General features: G+C 36.8%; 1 protein-coding gene and 1 long non-coding RNA gene across 2 annotated transcripts; both read left to right on the forward strand.

The window, feature by feature from the left end:
- The first annotated feature begins 699 nt into the window (after positions 1-699).
- LOC147382372 (putative pumilio homolog 8, chloroplastic) lies at positions 700-3144 on the forward strand. Its single transcript, XM_086428539.1, has 5 exons — positions 700-1723; positions 2145-2313; positions 2396-2559; positions 2658-2907; positions 3013-3144. Exons 1-5 carry the CDS (start codon positions 738-740, stop codon positions 3142-3144), a joined length of 1701 nt encoding a protein of 566 aa, XP_086284665.1. The 5' UTR covers positions 700-737.
- A 9807-nt stretch (positions 3145-12951) lies between these two features.
- On the forward strand, positions 12952-14366 carry LOC147382373 (uncharacterized). The gene is made up of 3 exons (XR_015173961.1): positions 12952-13099; positions 13689-13768; positions 13851-14366. It is a non-coding gene; the product is annotated as an uncharacterized LOC147382373 (long non-coding RNA).
- The last annotated feature ends 11952 nt before the right edge of the window (positions 14367-26318 follow it).

A 26318-nucleotide genomic window follows, 5' to 3' on the forward strand; every position in this document is an offset into this window, starting at 1 on the left:
AAAAGATAGGTTTGATGTTTTGTCTTTGGATTTATTTTATTTTAAAATAAATATAAATATTATATAATAAATATACATATATTGGTTCGATTTTCAGTTAAGTTTGATTCTATTATACCTCTAAATCGGAATCAAACCAAATCAATCGATATTTTTTTTACAATCCAGAACTGAACCGAATCATGCTAAAACTGATCCAATCTAATCCAAAAGGCTTTGGTTCGGTTCGATTCTCGGTTTGACCTGCTCCAATGTGTACCCCTAATTTGCAAGGAGGTAAGCCTAATATTATCACTTTTTAAAGGGGTATTACTAAAATTCCATTCTCAAAAACATCATTCAATGCCACTTGCACTATAATACGATACTTTCTTTCCGAATTCTTTAATGAATAGTTTAAAGAAACTAAAATATGAAATTAGGAAAGCTTTTAGAGACTTAAACAAAATCAAGCAATATCGTTATGTTCAAATTTTGCTAATGAAATGTCGGTTTACACCATTAAATTCAGAAAATTTAGGCTAAACCACAGAGGTTATTTCTGTCTTTTTAATTTAAAAAAGTACCGTAGAATTCAGCAAGTAGCAGCGCAGTAGTACTAGGCTTCCCACTCCCACCAAATAACGGAAAACAAACTCTGAATTATAAATAGAATTATAGACATTCTTCCCTCTCAAACTTGCCTTCTATCAACTTCTCTCGCCCTTCTCTTCTGTTCTCTCCTCTCTGCAACAATCATGGAGGACCATAGCCATCTTCCGTCTTCGTCTTCTCAGTCAGGAACCTTTAATCAATCTCGGGACTACAGCGACCTTCTACATATGTTTCAAAATCTTTGGTCTCGCAGTCACAACAATGTTCCTGCTCATGGTACTAATTTACAGATCAATTCAACCAATTTTGATTCAAGTTCTGAAGCTGGTTTGGCTCAAAACTCAGAAACTAGGTTGTCGGGTTTGACTCAAATTCCATCAGTAGAGCATGAAATCATGCCAAATAGGCAATTTCAGGGATCATTGACAGCTCCGATGACTTACAATATTCGTGGTAGAGGTAACTCTGTAAACAATACTTTTACTTATCCGGTTGGAGATTCTCCGATTTTAAGTATGGGATATGATCTTGGTGGTCCCGAGAATCGGGTTAGTAGTGGTAATGACTATTTTTTCAGAAATCGACCAAACCCTTTTGATCGAAACAGGATTACAGAAAGAACGGGTCTGGTTCCAATGACACCCAATTTGTCTAGGCCCATGAATTCAACCATGGAACGAAACAGTTTGAATTCAACTAGATTTTTGAATTATAGAGGTTTTACCCGAATTGAATCCAATGGATCCATTGAGGAGGAGGTTTCAAGTAATCGATTTCTTGTGTACAAGCTGATGGATTTGGGTGGTTGGTCGTATGAAAAGGTTTATAAACTCCTACTTGGAGACCTGAGCTTATTCGACGAACTACAAGGGAATGACATAGTCATGATGGTTGAGAATCAAATCGGATCTCAATTTTTGCAGAGAATTTTGGTTGAGAGATACCCTTCAAGCATAGAGAAGATTATCGATGGAATTATCCATTACATATTTGTTATTATGTGTGACAAAGTCGGGAATTATTTCTTTCAAAAACTACTCGAATTCTGCAATTATATTGATATAACAAGGATTGTGTACAAACTCACAACACAAGAAGGTCTTTACGTCGTGGCAGATGATCAATACGGGTATGAATCCTATATAGCTTATTTGTTCTACGAGTTTTTTTCGTAGATTGATAAAAGTGTTTAAAAATTACATAATCAAATAAGATGTGAAATATTTATAAAAATGTTAGAATTTTTACCCTGTTATGTAAATAATTTTTTACACAAGCAGATTAAATTGTACAAATCGAAGTGTAAATTTATCTGTATATCTTACATTCGTTCTAATAAAACCAAAGGGGTACAAAGGTTTATTTATAACTTGAACCGTACAATTGTATTCATTTGTATAAAAAAATTATTAGCGTAACCGAATAAATTCTAATATTTTTAAATTGCATCTGGTTACATATATTTACCAAAACTTTTATTTATTTCCATATTTTAACCTAATACTTGCGTAGAGATCATGTTATACTAATGGTTTCCCACATTCACACAGAACATGTTCTGTTCAGAAGCTCATCAAAAGGCTTAAAACACTAAATCAACGATTAATACCTTATGTGATGGAGTCCCTAGTGCCTGGACTGAAATGTTTGATGAAAAGCAAAACAGGGTTCCATTTGATCGAGTATTGCTTAAATCACCTTGATTATAGACAAAACGAGGTAATTTTAGTTTCCTAATATTCTTACCACTCATTTTTGTCTCATTAACCAATTTTTGAAGCTCAATCTTATTTGATTGCAGTACATATACATTGTGGCAATCAAGAATTGTATCGAATTGGCGACACATGAACAGGGTTGCATCACCCTCAACAATGTCATCAAAACCATACCAAGTCCCCGTAGGGAAGAACTTCTAATGGAGATATCAAACAACTCTTTGTTTCTCTCGGAGGATGCTTACGGGTATTAAACACATTTCCTATAAATAAAACTCAATTTCGAGTATAAATTTGATTTTCTTCCTAGACTTCTTTGGTCGTTTAATTATTTTTTTCCTACAGGAATTATGTAGTGCAGAGTGTCCTTGATGTCAAGAACCCATACATCATAGGAATTATATGCAAAAATCTTGAAGGAAACTTTGCGCAGCTTTCCACGCAGAAACATGGTAGCCACGTCGTAGAGAAATGCTTAACATATATGGGAATGGAGTTTGTGGTTGTGGATCTCCTCTTCAGTGAAAAATTGGATCAATTAGTTGGACATCCATACGGGAACTATGTGATCCAAACAGCACTAAAGATCACAAAGGTAATTTTTTTCCGCTTCCTATTCTGTTTTTTCAATTTACCCTTCTTAAGTTTGCACATTGATTTAAGTTCTAAAGAAAAAGCTATTATTGCTTTTTTTTTCCAGATGGAACGTTATGATCTTTACAAACGACTTGTAAATGCCTTAATCCCACATGTGCGTACATTTCAGAATTGTCCAAATGGGAGAAATGTGTTTAAGTTGATCAACAAAGACAATCTTATTAGTATAATTTAATCACTGGAAGGATCAAGTACATTTAGAACATGTCGAATAATCTATATTTCTTTGTTTTATACTATATATATATTTTTTTTGGGTATGTGTGTGTGTCAGTGTGTGTGTGCAAATGACACTTTGTGTCAATTAGTAAGTTAGGTGTAGGATAAGGTCTTTATTTTTTTTCCAAGGATAGATAGTTTGAAATGAATTTCACTATGTAATTCTCGGCTGTTAGTATAAAGCTTTCTTATTGTTCTTAATTTTTTTTTATTTTTATTGTTGGGCAGTGTTTCTTGGTGATGATATAGTGTGTTTTTTTTTTTTTTTTCACAATTTTGACTGAAAACCCGAGTTACAAACAATTTTATAGTTATTAGACACCTCTCTACACTTCTGTGAATAGTTGAGATTCCCCACATTTGTTTTCAAACTAATATCACGCCCCTTTGACCATTTCTTTTCTTATAGACTAAACAAAAAAAATTGACAGTAATACCCTCATTTTCAACTTGTAACCAAAAAACTAAACTTTTTTTTTCCTCCCTAAAATCAATCATATTCAAGCACTTCAACCTCTATAGAAAATTAATTTTTATTTTTTAACTCAGCCTCAATCCATTGTTTTGGTCATTGCCTTATATAAAACCCTAAAATTTTCTATAAAAATTCTCACCATCTTCTACTTCAAAAATTCTTATCTTGTTCTTTAATTTGAAGCTTAAGCTAGATTAAACTTTTGAAATTTAAAGTAAAAAATGTTTACCGAAGAGATTGAAATGACTGGTTTTGGGAAGAGATTGAGCTAGAAAGGTTTTTGGTTTTAGGTTGAAGAGTGTACTGAGATCACTTACCTTTGTTTAATGGATAAGACTGAGGTTGAGGGGGGCATGTAAGCGTTTTGGTGAATATTTGTGATAATCTATGTTTTTGAACCGATGGCATTGCCCCTTGACTTGGGTCTTCTCTCACAGGCTAATGAAAAATGACTTAAATGCCCATTTTTTCAATCTCTAATTGAAAATCTTTGAATTTTATCCCCCAAACCATTCAAGTTTAAGCTATTCGACCTTACCATTAAATATTCACCACGTCATAAGAAGCAAATAGCGACATCTAAATAGCGGTATTAACGACTTACCAAAGTAGTGGTTCTGCAACGACAACCTTCATCAGTTGTCCCATGAAAGATGACTTTGTTTTCGTTCAACTTTATTGTCGCTGTGGAAGACAAATTTGGACAATCGTTTTACTCTGTCGAACATAAGGTGTTCCAAATCGTTTTTGCCCTAATACGCACAATCGAGCAAGGTTGAGGGTTTTCCCCAAAGATCTCCACTCCAATTACGTTTCTCCTCAACATAGGGTTTTTTTTTTTAAATTTGTCTATCTAATCATATTTTTCCCTTAATTTATGGATTCAGTCATCGTCTTCGACTTCTCCTCCTAATCTTCAAATCAAACTCAATTGAGGGTTTAATCTTTTTAGGGTTCTTATTTTTCCTAAGTTCAAAAAATTGCTTGAAGAGAGAGATCTATCATTCTATTTCCCACCTCTGAGAGAGAAAGAACACAAACCCTAACACCATGGATGGATACTAAAGAAATCGTGGGTCTTTGATCTTGTTAGCAGTTATTCTCTATGGTAAATCTTGTTGTTTTCTTAGATCTGATAGATCTATCTTGATTAGTAATGGTTTTAAGTATCAATTTCTTGTCTTTGATTTATTTATATTTCTTCATTGTTTTTCTTCGATGATAAAGGTTCTCTTTAGTTCAAATGATTGTGATAGTAGATTTTTGATTTTTTATGAGTAAATTATAATAGATTCAGACCATTTTTGAACTATGTTAATATGGAGTTCGGAAGAGCTCTTTTTAAGTTAAACTAGATCAGAGATCCATTATATAAAAATTCGATTATTTTAGGGTTTCTTTTGAACTCCATTTCTTTTGTAATTTATATTATTTTGGAACAATGTAGGTTGGATGGATCTGTACCATATGAATCTGTATAGTTGATATATGATATTCTTAGGTGGAAAGGTTATTTAATAAACACATTGTACAGTATGCAACATATGTTACTTGATTGGAAATTTAGGGTATGTTTGATTGCACATGGAAAATAAGGTGGAAAATCAATTTCCATGGAAAATGACATTTTTCAAGTGTTTGATTGCCCATGGAAATGAAAATTCATTTTTCACCTCAATCAAAAAGTCCACCCATATTTTCCATCCCTAATTCTTTCCCACTCATATCTTCTTCTTCCCTGCCACCACCACCACCATCACACTAACCTTGCCGTCGTTGTCACTGTCATCACCATCTCTAGTGACCTTCTCTCTTTCTCTCACCTCCTTTGCTACCATGTTCGCCCCTCATATTCTTCATCATCTTCTTCATCACTTATCTCTGCCGCCACCGTCCCTACTGCCACTACCACCACCTCCACCACCATGTTTTCCCCTCTTCTTCGTTACCTCCACTACCACCGCCACCGCCGCCACCACCACATCCTCCTCATCTACTTCTTCCTCTCCCTCTCCTCTCATCTTCTTTCTCCTCCTCCTCCTCTCATTCTTTTTCCTCATAATTTTCCCATTATTTTATCCAAGTAAAATCAAACAATAGAATTTGATTTTCCAACCCTACCTATTTTCCACAACTATTTTTCCATGGATTTCAAATTCCATGAAAAGTCACTTTTCATGCAATCAAACATAAAAGGAATAGAGAGTGTATTTGATGAGTTTTGGGTGAGGTTTCGGAGAGATTGTAATAGAAAGATTGGTGGATTTGGAGTTCTTGAGTCGGTGTTGGGGATTGATTTGAGTTCTATTTCATGACTTCAAAACCAAGCTCCATTATATTTCAATCAAGATTCTGATTCGTTCCCCTTTTTGCCATTGATGAATCTTGGATGTTAGCAATGGCGATTTAATTTTTGATGTACTAGTGGTGTTTCTTCCTAATGGTAAGTGAACATTTCCTTCCAATATTATATGAAAACTTGAGAAGCTTGAATTAGATGCTTCAGTTTTACCTTTATGATCATCAGAACCTTATCCCAAAAATCCGGGGTCTATAAGCCTTCACCTAATCACTTTCATGTTCAATCAGATCATTGGGTATGTTTTGAAGAAGATTGGGTAATCTTGGAATTAGTCTGAGACATGATCCATTTTTATGTCTTTTGGGGTCATTGAGGAGCAGTAATGAAATATGGCAATCTACTCGGGCCTATAAGTGGGTGATATTATTCCATAATAAGATTACACCTCCTTTTAGCTTTTAGTTCCCCTCTTGCTTTTATAGGAGGTGTTGACCTTCAACTAATAGAAGAAAATTGCTGTAAAAAACTTGATGAGTATAAATGCCAACATTTTCTAAAATATTTCATTCTAAGCCATGGTATTAATGCATGTTCAAGAGTGATTTACATTTTTGTCTTATAGTTTAGGCTTAAGAAATAGTGGACCACCTCAAAATGTCAACAATGAGCATCATTTGAAAGTTCTCAAGAAATATTTAATGAACATTTTGAGATTAGACGTATTATTTCCTTTTAATGGTGTGGACACGGGATTTTTAATATTTTTGAAACATCCCTCCACTTTGGGGTGTTTTGGAGTCGCCACCATTCATTTTCGGAAAGGGGTGTGAATGGTCACCCGAAATTGTTTTTCTTTGAAAAAATGGCATTTTGACATGTTGATGACTCTCGTATGGATAGGGTACATATTTGGTCCAACCTTGATTCAAAGGTAAGGGGGTCCATTTATGGAGTAGGGAAGGTGTTAGGCACCCTACTCCATCCACGTAACGTGGTAACCTCGGATTCGGTATTTTAAAATAAAAATAAAATAAAATTGAAGAAAAATTCGATGTGTGCCCTCAAGTGTGAGGGACTTTTAATGTTGGTTTCAATCATTAAGGGCACCCTTATGAAGAAGGGGCCCTTTGGTGATTTAACCCATGGGGTGTGTGTGAGTGTGTAGGAAAGGGGGAAAGTAGAAGAGGGGATGTGGAGGGGGTGTTCCTTTTGTTGAACCCACCTTGTCCCAATCTTGATCTTCAAGTATGTCTTCCCTTGAGTTGACTTGGACTTGCTTGAGGTTGTAGAAGATTGAGTTGAGTTGAGAGTGAGGTGTTGAGAGTAGAGAGAGTTGTGGTGAGTTGTGATTTTTTAGAGGGTTTTTTGTCAAATTTTCATTAGTTGTGGTGAGGGGAGAATGGAGGGGTTTTTATAGAGGTTGGGAGGTTATTTTAAGGGTATAATAGGGTGAATGAAGAGAATAATGGATAATGGCATGGGTTTGAGAGGAGAGGGGTATGCAATTTGAGGGAGAAATAAGGGTAGTTTTGTAATGAGGGAAATGGGTTGTGTTTTAACCCAAATGGTTTGGATCTTACCCAAATCCATTTGGGTAGAGTGTTTGGTGGGGTGAGATGAGTGATGGTTGATGGGAGGAATGGTGGTGTAAGGGAGTTGTTTGGAGAAGGAGTGTTGAGATGGTTGAAGAGGTATGGTGTTTGATTTAGAGAGATGAGTAGTGATTGGTTTGATTTTGAGAGGATTGAAGGGATGATGACATGTGGCAAATGTTGGGATGAAGAGATTAGTTGATTGGTGATGGTGGTTGGATGATTAGAGAGAAGAGTATGGGAGGTATGGGTTGAGGTATGGGTTGAGGTGATTTTATGGGAGTGTTTTAAGGGAAAGTGATGGTTGAGGTGTGGGAGATATGGGTTGTGATGTGGGTGGTTGATAGTGTTAGAGTATGTAGGGTATGGGTTGTAATGTTGGTGGTTGATGATGAGAGGATGGGTAATAGGTTAGGGTGTGTAGGGTATGGGTTGTGGTATTGATGGTTGATGATGAGAGGATGGGGAATAGGTTAGGTTAGGGTAGGGTTATGGGTTGAGTTGATTAGATGAGGAGGTGGAGGAGCTGATGACTGTGTCCATTTTGTGTATTTAGTTGGTGATTGGTTTGATGAGATTGCTAGGTTGGATTGGGTTTGGGTAGTGAATTGGGCTTAGGTTAGGAGTTGGGTTTAGATTGGGTTGGGTTAATGTTGGATAAAGTAGTTTGGGTTTGGGTGTGGGCTTGGATAGGGAATTGAATGGTAATGAGGATGGACTTGGATTTAATAAGAATGATTGGGCTTGGGTGGAATAGATGGTTTTGGGATTCATGGGCCACGTGAATAGGATTGGCCCATTTATTTTGAGGAAAACAAGACTTTTGAAGGTATGGGCTTTGAGGGCCCAATACGGTTTTTATTTTTGTTTTTGGGTATTTTGGCGTCGAGGGCCCGCTCAAATTCGGGTGTCTACAAATGGTAATAAAGTTATATAGCAGAATATGTAGGCCTTTATGTGATCTGACATTTATTGTAAGTTTTCATATAAAAACTCTATATTTAGAAGGCTATGACTCTCAACATATGGTTTATGTTTTGCATATCAAGAAAAAGAAAATGAACAAAAGAGGAAGAAAACTCAAGTCACCCTTGTGAGTCCTTGGATAATTGGCGTTCAAGTTGTTTATTACATGGCTGTGGCATAACTGTCCAGCATAGGTTCTAGATAATAATGTTTTAGCCTCATTGAGGATATGTCATTGTGCTTTGTATTGTGATGGTTGTATATTTTCCATGGGGTTGATATCCCTGGTGTCGCGGCCATATTTCTTTCGAAGCGAAGTCATGCGGCGCAAGGGGGTCAAATCCACTTGCAAGCCTGTAAAATGATCGTACACACCAAACGTAGCCAGCAAACAAGTAAACGAGGCAAAGTCCGGAGGCAACTTTGTTGATATAATATTGATTACACGGGGTAACACGTTACAAAAGCATAAATGTGCGTTACAAAGCAATAGATGATCCTATGACAAGCGGGACTTCCACGGAGCTGGGCTTGCGGGCTTCAATCAACGTGGGTGTAGGCCGGGGATTGGGAAGCACTAGACACCCTTCCTACAAAGAGTACGCTAAGTCTTTCCTAGGTATCCAAAAGGAAACATCAAAAGTGGAGGCCGGTCATACTCCCTGATTACATAAATGCCACTAAGCTAACAGATATGCCCTGGCACAGGGTTGACATGTACCTCTAAGCTAACAGATATGCCCTGGTACAGGGGCTGACATGGCTTCATATTGAGCCTTACATACTGTTACATGGGTGCTCCCAGGTAGCTCCAGGGCGAGCTTACACCTAACTCTAGGTGACAAATGTTATGGCCATTACAGACTCCCCCACTATTCTGCAGATATCCTCGTCTCATTGACCTGGCACACTCTTCAATCTTCTGCTTGAAAGGTTGTAGGTTCTCTGCACTCTCCTGTGTAGCTTCAAATTCTGGCATGTTTTCATGTGTGACGAAGTATTCCACGTGTTGCTGCTGCTGTTGCTGGATGGAACTGCTGCTGAATTGACATCTTCAAGAATTTTGTCGACAACACGCTCTGGCTGAATAGCTGAATGAGAAGATGTACGTGTTGGAATGCTGCACGCGGGATATCTTGGATCTGCATGATACGGCTTGAGACTTCTTGCATGGATGACAGAGTGAATGTTGCGTAACCTGTACGATAATCAGAGTTTAGCAAACCTGTACGTCCCTGGACTGTGTCTCCTGTAGCCTGAAACAATAGTGTGAGAAGTTAAACACTGTTGGCCTATGATAAGTTTAAAAGTACTCTTATTGGAGGAAGAGTTCTTATGAAAGGTGGAATTGAACAAATTCGCCCAAGTCTCATGATCGGCATTGGCAAAATGCCTGAAATACTCCAACACAGAATTAAATCTCTCCACTGGCCAATCTGATTGATGATGTACACTGGTTGGAAAGTCAAGCTAAAATCCAAGTAATCTGCACGGTCCGTCCCATAACTTCCTTGTGACTCCTGAATCTCTGACGCTGACAATACTGCTGGGCACATCCCAATTCTTGTTGACACTCTAACGAAGTAACTGCGGGGCTTCATCTGCAACTTGAATCTGGCAGTAACCTGATCTCAAACCCAATCTTGAAGAGTACTTGGCTGTCCCAAGTTTATCAAACAAGTCGGCAACTTGCTGGATAGGATACCTATTTTTGATGGTGATCTTCGTCGATGCTCAAAAATCGACACAATGTCGCAAAGGCCTATACTGCTGCTTACTTAAATCAGCTAGTCTTGGAGGATTCATCCTGAAAGGCCTCTCTGTAGGAGGTGTGGCACTAAGTAGCAATTCATTCTGATGATCTATCGACCTACGTGGATGTAGTGTCTTCGGAAGCTCATTTGCTATCACGTTATCAACTTCTGCTAAAACATGTATAACTTGTGTGGGAGTTGAACTATGGTCCTATTCTTCGGATTCAACTCTCAAGGAAGCAATGTACGTTTGCTTACCTTTCTTCGATCCTTTCTTCACCTGAATGGCTGAAATCAACTTTCCCTCTTCCTTGCCTGTGGAGACGGGAACGAAGCTTGGACATTCACCTAGCATGCCCAATGTATTGGCGAATGGCATCAGTACAACCCTGTTCTATCGCATGAAATCCATCCCAATGACAACTTTGAACTCATAAAGCGGAACTGCAAGTAAATGTCTTGTGAGGCTCACCACACAAAACATATATACGTGTTTGTGACGACGCTTGACTGGTGAGGTACTTCTACTCTGTGAAGGGGAGGAATTCCGTGAGGATCCCGGACTAGAACTTTGTCTGTGCCCTCCATTCTTGCCATTCGAGAACTTCTTTGTGTGCCCATGTTGCTGCGAGTAGTACCCCTTCGACTGAGGGTATACACTATTGGCTCCCTTCTGTGGGAGTATAATCAGTCAACCGCTTGGCTGCTGCAATGGCAGACACGAGACCTTGCACATGTTGCCGTTGGAGCTCTGTCTAAAACCAAGGCTTGAGTCCTTCTTGGAATGAGAACAGCTTGTCTTTCTCTGACATGTCACAGATATCAAGCATCAAGGCGAAAAACTGTTTAACGTACTTGTGAACTGTACCTGTGTGTTGGAGTTGCCTCAACTTTCTGCGGGCAATGAACTCCACATTCTCTGGTAAGAATTGGCGCTTCAACTCTTTCTTGAGGTCCTCCCATGTATCAATGGAACATTGGCCACTTTCCATCTCGATGTATTTAGTTCGCCACCATAGTTTGGCGTCACCTGCAAGATACATAGAAGCAGTTGTTACTTTTACCTCTTCTGAATCCGGTCGAGCTGCACGGAAGTACTACTCCATGTCGAACAGGAAATTCTCGAGCTCTTTCGCATGGCGAACATCATCGAAGGTGTGTGGCTTGGGTACTCGCAAGCGTAAGGGAGAAGCATCACTACTGGTAAGCCGATCATTAGCGATGGCTTGGACTAGGAGACCTACCTTCGTAGTGAGCTCTGTAATTTGTTCCTGTAAGGTGGCTAGGGTTCTTCGGGTATCTTCCTCGAGGTCATCTACTCTAGCTCTGAAGGTTACGGATTCTTCTTCTAGCGTGTGTTGGCGACCATCTAATTGCGTAATTCTATCAATGAGACCGGATAACATGGCCATCTTATCTTCTAATACCTCAATACGTTCCTTGTTTGTACGTGGTGGTGGTGTGTTTGGAGCGGGTTGGTCTGCGGTACTTGTAGCTCCTCTTGCCATCGTTCGCGTGAACTACATAGAAACTGGGGGAAGAGCTAGGGGTAAAACCAACGTGAACTTGGACCAACGTGGTTGAAATACCAACTATGTTCAAAAACTTGTAGCTCTGATACCAACTGTCACGGCCGTATTTCTTTCGAAACAAGGTCATGCGGCGCAATGGGGTCAAATCCACTTGCAAGCTTGTAAAATGATTGTACACACCAAACGTAGCTAGCAAGCAAGTAAACGAGGCAACACGAGACAAAGCTCGGAAGCAACTTTGTTGATATAATATTGATTACACGGGGTAACGCGTTACAAAAGCATAAAGGTACGTTACAAAGTAATAGATGATCCTATGACACGCGGGACTTCCACAGAGCTAGGCTTGCGGGCTTCAATCAACGTGGGTGTAGGCTGGGGATTGGGAAGTACTAGACACCCTTCCTACAAAGAGTACGCTAAGTCTTTCCTAGGTTTCCAGAAGGAAACATCAAAAGTGGAGGCCGGTCACACTCCCTTATTACAGAAATGCCACTAAACTAACTGATATGCCCTGGCACAGGGCTGACATGTACCTCTAAGCTAATAGATATGCCCTGGTACGGGGGCTGACATGGCTTCGTATTGAGCCTTACATACTGTTACATGGGTGCTCTCGGGTAGCTCCAAGGCGAGCTTACACCTAACTCTAGGTGACAGATGTTATGGTCGTTACACCTGGGCATGTCTTGAATGCTTAACGGATGTCTTATGTATTTCAAATCAAAGTCTATATTCTTAAGTCAAATGGACAAATATATCTAATTGCACTTTAGATTTAGTCGAACTGTATGACTTTCAACTGCAGATATGACGACCTTTGTTTTCCCTTGTTTAGTGAAATAATTTTTTTTTCTCTGCATTTATTTTCTAGATTTTATTGGGCCTTGTTTATTTGTGCAGCTAAACCTTAGTCCTTTCCGAATTTGTGTTATGTTGCATAATCAATCAATGTCGTGTTTGAAACTTCTTATTAAACAGAAGAGTGTATTTTGGCTCATCTCTTGGATCTTGGGACTGTAGTACTACATTAATAAATCACAAAGGTCATTAGACTATGGATTGGGGTATGTTTTCCTTTTTTTCTAGACTAAATCACAACAAATTGAATTTCAGGAATATGCAAGATTGTTTCCTCAGTTCATGTTGGCATTGTATTGATGATGGAGAAAGCTTACAACTAGAGTGCAATCTCTTTGACTTGCTGAGTGGGATTTGGATGACAAAGTCACATTTTCAAGTTTACAAAGGAATTTTGGCATGGAATAGCTGGTGGCAAGACTAAATCTAGTGAGTATGCATAAGATAATGAGGGTAGTGCATTTTCATCTTCACCCAAGGATCAACTTGGGAAAAGCAAATGGAACCTGAAGGTGTTGATTTTTGTATTTTTACTTCCTTTTTTTGTGTTTTCTTTTGGTAGAAATTTTTTTTTTTGTTTTATTTTCAATGATTTAATACTGCCCTCTTTTCCAATTTGAGATTAAAAAAAGAGAGAGAGAACAAAAAAAACAAATGAGTTTCTTAATCAATCAAATTTGTTTTTACTAAAGTTGCTTTAAAATTCAATTTTATTTTGTGGTCATGCAATATCTTCCTTGTATCGTCTCAACCACCCTCTCTGTATGATTTTTAGTTTGTGTTGTGGACACTTGTTTGCATAATTAGGTAATACCCTTAAAGTTTCTCACTAAATCAGCTTCTTTTGTGGTAGACAAGGTTTCAAGCATTTGTGTTGAGGGGTGTAAAGAGTCTTTTTGTTATAGATACAAATTATATTATAGAAAAATGGAAAACATGCCCCAGTTAAATAATATTTGTATTATTTCTAACTGTCATGCTTTGAGTCTCTATGTGACTTTTGTTGGGTGTATTTCAGGGAATAACAGAGCATATGCTTTACATTGGTATGCTATTCAATATGTATGAATGGCATGTGGAAGATCATTTCTTGTATAGGTAATAATGGTCTCCATGGAGTTTCAACATCTATTCCTAATTTTTGTGTTCTTTGTGCTGAGAGTGCATTTCAACCTGGCAGTATAAATTATGAGCACTGTGGAGCTTTAAAAACTTTGTACAGGATTCCAAGTCATGTAGCTCCCGAGTTTGAAAAGGTAGTTTGGGAACATGTGTACACTTGTGATTTTCTATCGACCAAGGGAGAGTCTGGTGCGTTTGATGCACTATTGGGAAAAACAAATGTGTTCCCTCCAAATATTTTGTTAGATCATGATGTTCCTCTCTATAAGGCTGTCCAAAAGCCTGGGGAGTTTGTGATCACCTTTCCTCGAGCATATCATGCAGGATTTACTCATGGTAAAGATGCTTCTGTTATTATTTATTACTAAACTTGTGTTCGTTAATTTTCAATTAGGGTCTGTTTGATTGCATGGAAAGTCAATTTACATAGAATTTGAAATCCATGAAAAATGATAGTCAAAAATGGGTAGGCGCATCTAGACAAATTAGGGGGAAAATCTGAGGAAGAAGAGAGAGAGAGAGAGAGGTTGCTATATTTGCTATACATTTGCATCCCATTTGCCTTCAACATGGTATGGGCATCTTGTATTTTTCTTTAGCATTACCTTTTTAATTATTATTCGTGGAGTCCAACTAGCCTTACTAATTTAATAAGATTTCAACTCTTACAAAGGGTCATTAACTTCACCTTGTGGTGTGCAAAAACATGATCCGATGTCTCAGAGTTCTAGGGGACAAAATTCTATGAACTTCAGAAAAAAATTAGAAAGTTATTTTTCACTGTTGAACTTTAATTTTAAATTTTCAGAGTTCCATGGAAGTTCTATAGCCGTCCATTTTCAAAACCACAATTAAGTATTCATGGTTTAAAATTCTACTACCCCAGCTCCGAGTATTGTAAGTTCTTTCCTGTTGGTGCAACTGCTGCTGCACATATTTGGAATTAATAAATTCATACTTTCAAAATGAATGTTTGGATATGTTTTCTTTAGTGTCTCACTAAACTAAGATACATGTGAATGAATATGTATTTCACTCTTTATAACAAACAAACTCTGACATAGTTTTACAAAATAGATTTCAATGAATGTGCAACCTAGACATGTGAGATTTTGGAAATAAGATAACACTTTACCAGAATCAGAGATGACACTTTACATTGGTTGCCAGGCTTCGAAGGTTTCGTTTGAGCATTTCTCTTTTTACTTTCTCCTCTTTTGGATTCTTTTTTATCTGAATATTTACTTGTATTGTGTTCTTTTGTTCCTTTTTTTATTGATCTCTCAATAATGTTCTGTCTAGTAGCTATGGAAGAGAATTTGCATGGAAATATTGATTGAAATCCATCTTCTTTCTGAGAAATGGAAGCTTCTTCTCTCAAGATTGATTTTTTCAGGTTTTCTCTTTTTTCTCAGTTTTTCATGTTTATGTTTCAATTTTATTTCCAAGAACCTGAAATGCTAAAGAAGTAAGATTTGTGTCTATTTGATATTCCGATGGTTGTGTATTTAGGACTTGAATTTTCAGGTCATTAAGTGAAGACTTTCATGGTTTTATATTGTGACTTCCTTGCTCAAATGCACGTATAGGCTGCGTTTGGGAACACTCTCTGGAAAGCTGTTGTTGTTTAGCAACGGCAGCTGAGATCTTTGGCATTAATTTTACTGACAAACTCACTGCAAATTGGTTTTGAGTTGGGACCCCCAAACATATCAATTTTCACTTTGCAATCGTCTTTGTAGGTCACGATTAATTACTGAACTCAACATGCCATGTATTAAGAATTGATTGAGGTTAAAACTGTTACCCATCACTCAGACTAACAATGAAAGTAGTCAATGCAATGTTTTTAATCGCTTAGGCATGGGGTGAGGCACTTTGATGGGTTAAGATATGCATAAGCTTCCCAAGCATGGTTTAACAAAAAAAGGCCAAGTATAGAATTGGTGCAATTAAAATAAAATTATGAAAAATTATGATAAAACATTGATCTGTTTCGCAAGTAGGAAAACGAAGTTTTAATTGCTATTTGAACTAAAACAGCTTAGAATAATTCTTGAAAGAAACCCTTAAAGGAGTTTCACTGTTGCAACTCAGTAAAAAGACCATACAAAAAACATTTTAGTTCAAGGTTTGGAATTTGAGGTGGTTTTCTTGAGTTTTATGGAGAAAGAATTGTGCAATGGGTTGAGTGTTGCTTGCTAGCACAGTCCTCAGTGACTTGCTGTTTGTTTAAGTGTTGAACTAAGAGACATAGCGAAAAAATAATAAAAGGAAATAATAAAAAATGAAATCTTAGGGTATAACATACACCTAAATGCCACCAACAGCATTTTTTACATGTTAGGCACACATGTTGGTGCATTATCCTGCAACAATCAGTTTTCAAGGAAAATAGTTGAAAGAACTGCAACTAAACAAAAGTAAGCAGGGAAGACCGATCTTCGGAAACAACATAAGTTATTCTTTCTTCTGCCAATCCACAACAGAAGAAAATTTTAATGAGATCAGTAACTCAGTGCTGGCGGGAATTGAGCCCAGGTCCAGGGGTGGAGCCAATAAGGGACTTCTTGAATTTTTTTTATATGTTTCCATGTTTGATGATTCCATGTTTCAATTTCATTTCTAATTAATTTACATGTTTTTTTTTTTTTTAAATTCTTCTGTGGCGACGGTTTTTATAGATCTTTGACACCTCTTTTGCATAACAGGTGAAAGTGGATAGGAACCCAAGATTAGACCACATATTGCACATCTTAACGTGAAAGTGGATAGGAACCATCGATGCTTTTTCATTGGCTGCTCTTCTCTTTGCAGACCCACATTACCTCCCTCATAACAAATCATTGATTTATCATGGTTTCCATTGATTAACAGACCAGAAAATTCTGCTTTAAGCACGAGGAGGTGCGGTAGGAGAATCATGGAGGGGGCTAGTCTTAATGGTGAGGTGTTCGATTGACTGGAGAAGATGAAGATGAAGATGAATGGGGGATGAAAACATGGTTGAGATGAGGGAGATGGTGAGTGAAAACGTGATGGCTAAGATGGTGAGGAAGAGGCTTTCAAATTCATTTTTTCTTTTCTTTTTTGATAATCAATATCTTTAGATGCATGGAAATTAATGCATTTGCTGATTTCAAATGACTGTATTTGGCTTTGATCCTTGAAAGTTATACTTTGTTTGGTGTTCTTTTATTGGCTTTGAACAGCTGATCTAATAATTTTATACACTGTCAATGCCATATATCAAAGCAAATTAGTCGACTGTTCTGATTAGCGGTAATCACAGATTATGCTTCTTTCCAGTACATATGGTTAGTTGTATACAAAGATCAATATGATCTTGAATGGCAACCTTGGATGTGTGCCTCTGTAGACACCCCATTTTTGCATCCGCCTGATTAATCAACTCGTCAACCCGATTGCAATGATTCCCAATGATGGATGTGTATTCCAATGCTTTATTTTGTTATCAGATATGTTTCAGAAATCCGGATGAGGTATCTCGAACTGACAAAACCTTAGAAATTACGCTACGCTAGGAAAATACGACCCCAGAAACATAGAAATCATCATCTTGCAGACCAGAAAGAAACTTCACGATAAAAATCACTAAAAATTACCAAATTACCAAAATATCCCTAACCTCAAAACAACCCTAGAGCCTACGTTACGCTTAGGAAAACTCTCTCGAACACATAAAATAACAAATCGGAACCAAATAAATCATTTCACCAATTTTAACAGAATTTGACAAAATTACGAAAATGCCCCTCGTAAAGTTCACAACCATTTCACACAAAAAAACTTCATAAATAACAAAAACTAATATTTCCATTGAATTCCTTATGAAAAATCGATTCTAAAACATCCTGGAACATTAAAAACCGACTTGAAACGTGAAAAGTCCTCTCCGGGGGCAAAACGGTAATTTCACAATTTTCATAATTAAAAATTTCGAAATTAATAAATAAATATTAAATAATTAAAGTGAAACATTAATGAAATTAATTTAAAATTTTGAACCTAAAAAATCGATTAATCGGGTTCTCAGGCAAAATTGTTGAGGGTTCGTGAGATATTTCTTTAAGAACCCCTCAATTTGGGGGTCCAAAGAATTAAAGAAATAATGAAAGGGGCCTTCTCCAAACATTAAAAGTAAATCAAGCAAGACTAAAGTCAAGGTATTAAAGTCAATCAAGTGAGACTGAAGTCAAAATTAAAGTCAATTAAGCAAGACTGAAGTCAAGTCAATCAATTAAGACTAAAGTCAAAACATTAAAAGTCAATCAAATAAGACCAAAAGTCATAATAGAATTCTAATTAAATAATAACTCTATCTAATAGAGTTCTAACTTAAAAATAATTCTACCTAAAACAATTTGAATTAAAACACAATTCTACCTAAAACAATTCTAATTAAAATACAATTCTACCTAAAACAAGTCAAATTAAAACACAACTCTAATTAAAAGATCTCTAATTAAACACTAACTCTATCCAAATCAACCCCTAAAAACATCTATAAATAGAGGTGCTCACACCCTATTTTCGGATAAAATGATAAACCCTAAGAGAAGTAGGTCTAGAAGCTCCCCTAGCCCCCCATAAACCCTAGTTTTGGAGCCCCAACTCCTTAGCTAACATCCCTCCTTCAATTTTAGTCTAGAAAACACCCAAAAGCCTTCTAAAAACATCCCCAAATCCGCAACGAACTTGAAGAGTTCAGATTCAAAAACAAGGAGATACCTTGCCTCGGAGATCAGAAGTCAAATCCGGAAGCAGAACGAAGCAAGGGAGCACGGTACAAGGAGTTCTTTTTGTCAGATCTGAGGGAACCAAGTCCTTGCCATCGGAAAGGTAAATCTTTTATTTTTATTTATTTTCTTATCTAGGTTTTAGCAATGTAATTTACTTGGGAATTTAGTAGAGACCGGCTGTGGCCGGGCGGGGTTGGTGCCTTACACCTTCCAACCCCGTAACTTGTTCCCCGAATTCAGTTTTTTTTGGTTTTAGATTAGTTTTTATCCGTTTAGAGTCATTGATCGGTTCCTAGACTGTAATAACTAGGTGGCGACTCCCAAACCTCAAGGGTCAAAAGCGGATCCGCGCACCCAACGGATCGAGGGCGCTTTCAGTGGCGACTCCACTGGGGACTATTGAGGATCAAACTTGAAAAACCCCAAGTATGGGAGCATTGCCAAGATGACCTAGTTTTTTTTTATTTAGTTGGATTTATTTTATTTAGTTTTTCTCTTTATTTATTTTTTTATCTTTATTGTAGATGATTTTGGGTATTGCATTTTTTTCCCAATTAAGGATCACTTTTTTATGACTCCTAAATAATGAAAGATTCAAATTAACCTATGAAAATGATGGAATGATGGAGGTTGGACAGAAATATTAAAACGTTTTTAGAGAATATTCTAGCGAGAATTAAGTCTGGGAGCCTCTTAATAAAATATAGATCTCGTCGAGTAGATTAATTTAGAATCTGATTTCACTCAATTTCGTTATCAGAAGCCTTAGATATCATCGATGCAAGTTCAATCTGTAAATCTGGAATTATTTCTGAATAAAAGTTGGGACAGCAACGTTAAAACTTTTTTACAGAATATTCTAGTGAGAATTAAGTCTGAGAACCTCTAAATAAAACGTAGATCTCGTCGATTAGATTAATTTAGAATTTGAGTTCACTCAATTTCGTTATCGGAAGCCTTAGATATCATCGATGCAAGTTCAATCTGTAAATCTGGAATTATTTTTGAATGAAAGTTGGGACAGCAATGTTAAAACGTTTTTAGAGAATATTCTAGTGAGAATTAAGTCTGGGAATCTCTTAATAAAACGTAGATCTTGTCGAGTAGATTAATTTAGAATCTGAGTTCACTCAATTTCGTTATCGAAAGCCTTAGATATCATCGATGCAAGTTCAATCTGTAAATCTGGAATTATTTCTGAATGAAAGTTGGGACAGCAACGTTAAAACTTTTTTACAGAATATTCTAGTGAGAATTAAGTCTGGGAACCTCTTAATAAAATGTAGATCTCGTCGAGTAGATTAATTTAAAACTTGAGTTCACTCGATTTCGTTATCGGGAGCCTTAGATATCATCGATGCAAGTTCAGATTGTATTTTCCTAATTTACAGAAAATCTGAATTTATCTAATGTTGGCACAATTAATGTTCTTTAGAGTGAGCTCATCTCAACCATTGTCATTCTATCATCAATGTAACACCTATTGGAATCTCGATTTATTTTGGATCACCCAAAAGTGATTATTGATTGGACCTTAAAAATTATAAAAATTATGCCTATTGCAATGTTTGTTTGATCATTATCATATGCCATATTTATTGATTAATTTACTATGATCTTACTTGAAATACATGATTGATGTTGATCGTAATGTTAATGTGCTTATGTGATGGGAATAATGTGATCTTAATTGAATATTCATATGATTTGAATGATTTTGGTTTTGATTAAATGTATGATTGGTTTGATTAGATCCATGGGCCCATTTGTTTGAAAAAGGTCCCGGGCACACCCCACCCTGTTTTGCACACACCACATGCACGTTTACTGTTTTGAGCACTTATACGTCCCATTTAGCCAACGTGGCACTAGTGCGTGGCCCGGTCTCTTCGGAGATGCGACGTCATTCATGAAACCCACAACTCCAGTCACGTACCTTAGGGTATATCAAACTGGGGGCATTAATACCGTCTGATCAGGTGATTCTGAGAGATATATTGATGCACCCAGGCTGGGGCAACCTGAGCCTTTGTCCTATTGTAAGCCACACAGTCACATGTCCCGATTGCCAACGTAGTACTAATACGTGGTCGGTCCCCTCGTGGGATGCCAAACCATTTATGAAAGCTACAACTCTTGACTCGTACCCGTAGGTATAAAAAGATAATCTAAGTATATCAATTGCACTTCTTGGTCAAAACCGGTGCCTAAGCAAGATCTTGCCCCGCTGTACCCTACTGTATGAGGGGGATAGACTACGTCTATTTTAGACGAGAGGTATTTAAGTGGGCCCTTGCTCAGCATTGTGCGCCACCTCTCAACTGGAGATCAAACTGGTTATTTTTGGCTTCAGAGAAGTGAGTTGAGGTTTTAGATTATCACATATACGGTATATCAAACCAAGTCACCACGTATTGAGAGGTATATAGGTGTATTTGGGTAAGGGTGGCCAGATGAAATGCATTGCACGTAGTAAGCTTAGAGTCTAGAAACCTTCCTTGTAGGTCACGACCCGAACTGACTATGGGTATTCCTGGGTTGCTTTATTCAATCCAACCAACAGGTAAGTGGTCGGACCGATCCAGAATAATCAAACAGAACTCGCAATATCGGTCCAACCCAATCGGTGAAATGTACCAATTAATTTGAATCACTTAAACCAGTTGGCCCAATTAACAAATGGATCAAACTGATCAATACCAAATCAGTTGGACTAATTGGTTTCACTTTTAAAGATCCAGACCACTTTATATAGAAAGATTCGATCTTAAGATCAAATTAATTTGTCTGATCAAAGGTTCAATCCCAATCAGGGGTAGACCCGTGCCTAATCTTTCTCACTTTCTTGGTCACCATAGACTTATAGTGCATTTGCATTCGATATTTTCCATCGAACTTGGACTATTCTATATCGAAACTTTAATCATGTGGTTAAGAGTCAAACCTTTAGAGTCAATGGTTAACCTTGATTTACTTCCAATCGGATGATAATTGGTCCCAAATATTTTAAATCCTCATCTATGTCATTTTGGGTCCGTCAAAAGAGTCGTCTAGTCAAAGTACCAATGTTAAGTTCAAGTAGTCCATCCACCCAAAAGGACCTTCTCTCTTTGTAGATAATTGTCCCTGAGTTTTCTTTGAGTTTCAATCCAGTTTTTGTCATTCTTTAAATCCAGTAGTCGAGTTTGTCAATCAATGTTTTTCAATTCCAATAAAATATAGAAGCTTCTGATTATCATACGTGTAATAATGATTTGAGCATAATATCTAACATGAGGATTGACTTAGAGCTCACTAATCAAACTTAATAAATATTAGAATTAAAGAGTACACTTAAGAAGTGCAAATGGGTACTACATTTTCCTTAGCAGAACATGAGAAGAATAATAAATTTACTTGAGAAATTCAACAACGTTCTTGCATGATCTCATAAGGATATATGGATGAATTACACAAAAATATAGATCAAGTCAAGAGTGATTTCAAAGTCAAAGATTATCTGTCAAAGATGATATAGTTAAAAGCATCAACAAAGATGCTAAGACTTACAAGTGGATCTACCATGTTTTTCACTCAAGTAAAGAAAGTTCTCATTCACAAAAGAATATGAGATTTCTTTTGAAGTTTGGAAATAGTTGAACGAGTCAATGTCAAATACAAAGAACTCAGTCTCACTCAACTCCGTAGAATAAGACTGAAGAATATTCATTCTCCAAAAGGAAATCTTAGTTGACAGAGTAATCTAGATATCGAATTCCTAAAACTTTGACCGAGTTAAGCAGCATTCACAAAAGGAGGCCTTCATTGGTCGAACATTTTCCTGTCTTACCAAGAAAAAGATAATCTTCTTTAGCCCCTTGCAGCCTCTAAAAAAATCAAATAGCCTGTTTCTTTCTAAATCACACCAACCAACCTTGGGAGGGAATCTTAGTATGAACTACGTTTTGACCTGATCTTAAAAGGAAAAGAAGAAATATTTGGGGTACGTAGGCAACCTGAGAAGTTACTTCAGGCCCGGTCATTAAAAGAAAAATGTATTCTCTTAAGGAAAGTGTCATCCAAAAGAGAAATCTACTATTGAAATGTTCAAAAGAAAAGAATGCCAAACTAAGAGCATTAGAAAAAAGAATCAGAAAAATTGATAAAAAGAAAAGAATGCCAAACTAGGGGCATTTAGAAAAAAAAATCAAAATAATTGATAGAAAAGAGAGAATATCAAACTAGGGGCATTTTGGGAAGTTGAGCCTTATACCTTTTCTTTCTAAACCATATCCTAAGCCCACCTATTAAGTCCTCCTGAAGGCTAATTGACTCGGTTAAGGTGCAGGAAACTGAGAAATCGTCGATTTGGTTACACAAGATCATCAAGAAGCCCGCTAAGTCGAAAACCTAAAAAGGTGGCTTAGGCAAAATTTAGGGCATAACCATAAAAAAGAAAGCCTGCTAGGTTGAAAAACCTGAAAAGGCGACCTAGGCAAAAATCAAGGTATCATCAGAAAAAGAAAGAGCAAAGCCCGCTAGATTGAAAATCTAAAGAGGCGATCTAGGCAAAAATTAGGGCATCATCAAATGGGAGGAAAGGTCCCGTCAAGAAGAAAAATTCAGAAGGAAGCTTGTGCAGAAACTGCAGAACCATTCAAGCCACGATATTTGTCTTTTAGCCAAGAGCTCACATCCGACAAAGACAATATTGAAGTCGGAAAAAATCAGAAGTCATCTTGAACATTGTAGGATCTTCAAAAGTATGTTTACTTGTTCAAGTGTTCGCTAATGGAAGATGTAGAATCATCAACCACTTTGAAGAGGAAGATCTTTTATTCTAATATTTATCAAGATTTTTTAAGTCCAGCTCAAGCATTTTTCAAAAGAAATTCGAAAGAAAATGATCAATTCTTTATTGCACATATGATAATCTTAAGAGTCTTAAATTTAAGAGAATGTCAGTTCTTCTATCTATCATACATCAGAGTCCATATTTTTCAAGCGTAATCCATTCCATCAGTCTCGTAGTCAAGTCCCAATTAAAGCCAACCTTGAAACTAGGGGCATTTTTGAAGGTCATTTAATTCCAAAATTTTTGTTCTTAATCACATGATAAAAAGAAAATCATACAAAAGCTTAAAAGTCCGGCGAAACCCAATGATAATTACGAATCCAGATGCATGATAAGCCAATAAAGGCCTGATCTTTCAAACTTTGAGCTCGATTTTGAATCATATAATCAATTAATAGGATTGTTTAAGTTCCTATAAATCTAAGCCCGAGAAACGTGGCTTAGTAAGTTCGAGTCCGAGAAACGAGACTCCAACTTTTTTGAATCATAGAATGAATGGGCTTGTTGAAGTGCCTATAAACCTAAGTTCGAGTCCGAGAAACGAGACTCCAACTTGTTGAATCATAGAATAAATAGGCTTTTTGAAGTGCCTACAAACCTAAGTTCGAGTCCGAGAAACGAGACTCCAACTTGTTGAATCATAGAATGAATAGGCTTTTTGAAGTGCCTACAAACCTAAGTTCGAGTCCGAGAAACGAGACTCCAACTTGTTGAATCATAGAATGAATAGGCTTTTTGAAGTGCCTACAAACCTAAGTTCGAGTCCAAGAAACGAGACTCCAACTTTTTGAATCATAGAATGAATAGGCTTTTTGAAGTGCCTACAAACCTAAGTTCGAGTCCGAGAAACGAGACTCCAATTTTTGAATCATAGAATGAATAGGCTTTTTGAAGTGCCTACAAACCTAAGTTCAAGTCCGAGAAACGAGACTCCAACTTTTTGAATAATATATAGGCTTTTTGAAGTGCCTATAAACCTAAGTTCGAGTCCGAGAAATGAGACTCCAACGTTTTGAATCATAGGCTTTTTGAAGTGCCTATTAACCTTAGTTCGAGTCCGAGAAACGAGACTTCAATTTTAATAGGATTGTTTAAGTTCCTGCAAACCTTAGCCAGAGTCCGAGAAACGAGACTCCAGCTTTGTTTGAAATCATATTGAATTAATAGGATTATTTAAGTTCCTTAGCCTGAGAAGCTTGGCTACAATAGGCTTCAGTCCGATAAATGAGACTCAAACTTTTTCGAACTCTAAAAAGAATTTCAAATAGGATTTAACGAAGTTCCTACAATGTTATAACTCCAATTACCTTTGTTAAACCTTGCTATGATTGTTTTCGTTGCATAAGTGCATCTCAATTTTGAATCATTATTGTCAGTGAGAGAAGATCTCTAGGACCTGGCACATTTTTACTTAGTTTCACACAGCATCACACCATTGCACACACGTGCACTTTTGCATCAGTCAGGGAGAATCTTCTAAAATTCGAGGATCTGACATCGTCAGTGAGAGTTCAAGCTCGAGGACCTGACAACCTTTTAGTTCGGGAAGAGTTTTACGCTCAAGGATCCGAACACCCTGACGAATTGCTAAATCAGGCTGCAAAATGAACTGTCACTAGCTTTGGCATTCAGATATCGCACTATCTACCAAAATAGATTTGCTATCTAGTTTGCTTCAACCCTCTGCCAAAGAGGGGCATCTGTAGACACCCCATTTTTGCATCCGCCTGATTAATCAACTCGTCAACCCGATTGCAATGATTCCCAATGATGGATGTGTATTCCAATGCTTTATTTTGTTACCAGATATGTTTCAGAAATCCGGATGAGGTATCTCGAACTGACAAAACCTTAGAAATTACGCTACGCTAGGAAAATACGACCCCAGAAACATAGAAATCATCATCTTGCAGACCAGAAAGAAACTTCACGATAAAAATCACTAAAAATTACCAAATTACCAAAATATCCCTAACCTCAAAACAACCCTAGAGCCTACGTTACGCTTAGGAAAACTCTCTCGAACACATAAAATAACAAATCGGAACCAAATAAATCATTTCACCAATTTTAACAGAATTTGACAAAATTACGAAAATGCCCCTCGTAAAGTTCACAACCATTTCACACAAAAAAACTTCATAAATAACAAAAACTAATATTTCCATTGAATTCCTTACGAAAAATCGATTCTAAAACATCCTGGAACATTAAAAACCGACTTGAAACGTGAAAAGTCCTCTCCGGGGGCAAAACGGTAATTTCACAATTTTCATAATTAAAAATTTCGAAATTAATAAATAAATATTAAATAATTAAAGTGAAACATTAATGAAATTAATTTAAAATTTTGAACCTAAAAAATCGATCAATCGGGTTCTCAGGCAAAATTGTTGAGGGTTCGTGAGATATTTCTTTAAGAACCCCTCAATTTGGGGGTCCAAAGAATTAAAGAAATAATGAAAGGGGCCTTCTCCAAACATTAAAAGTAAATCAAGCAAGACTAAAGTCAAGGTATTAAAGTCAATCAAGTGAGACTGAAGTCAAAATTAAAGTCAATTAAGCAAGACTGAAGTCAAGTCAATCAATTAAGACTAAAGTCAAAACATTAAAAGTCAATCAAATAAGACCAAAAGTCATAATAGAATTCTAATTAAATAATAACTCTATCTAATAGAGTTCTAACTTAAAAATAATTCTACCTAAAACAATTTGAATTAAAACACAATTCTACCTAAAACAATTCTAATTAAAATACAATTCTACCTAAAACAAGTCAAATTAAAACACAACTCTAATTAAAAGATCTCTAATTAAACACTAACTCTATCCAAATCAACCCCTAAAAACATCTATAAATAGAGGTGCTCACACCCTATTTTCGGATAAAATGATAAACCCTAAGAGAAGTAGGTCTAGAAGCTCCCCT

This window comes from Akebia trifoliata, chromosome 16 (genome assembly GCF_017979445.1).
Source record: "Akebia trifoliata isolate Shusen 1 chromosome 16, ASM1797944v1, whole genome shotgun sequence".
NCBI classification, from domain to species: domain Eukaryota; kingdom Viridiplantae; phylum Streptophyta; class Magnoliopsida; order Ranunculales; family Lardizabalaceae; genus Akebia; species Akebia trifoliata.

Bases quoted from the DNA above. Each gene is read 5' to 3' on its own strand.
- LOC147382372 (XM_086428539.1), top strand. From the start codon at position 738: ATGGAGGACCATAGCCATCTTCCGTCTTCGTCTTCTCAGTCAGGAACC. The intron at 1,724-2,144 runs GTATGAATCCTA...ACATTCACACAG, and splicing joins GTGGCAGATGATCAATACGG to AACATGTTCTGTTCAGAAGC. The intron at 2,908-3,012 runs GTAATTTTTTTC...TTTTTTTTCCAG, and splicing joins CAGCACTAAAGATCACAAAG to ATGGAACGTTATGATCTTTA.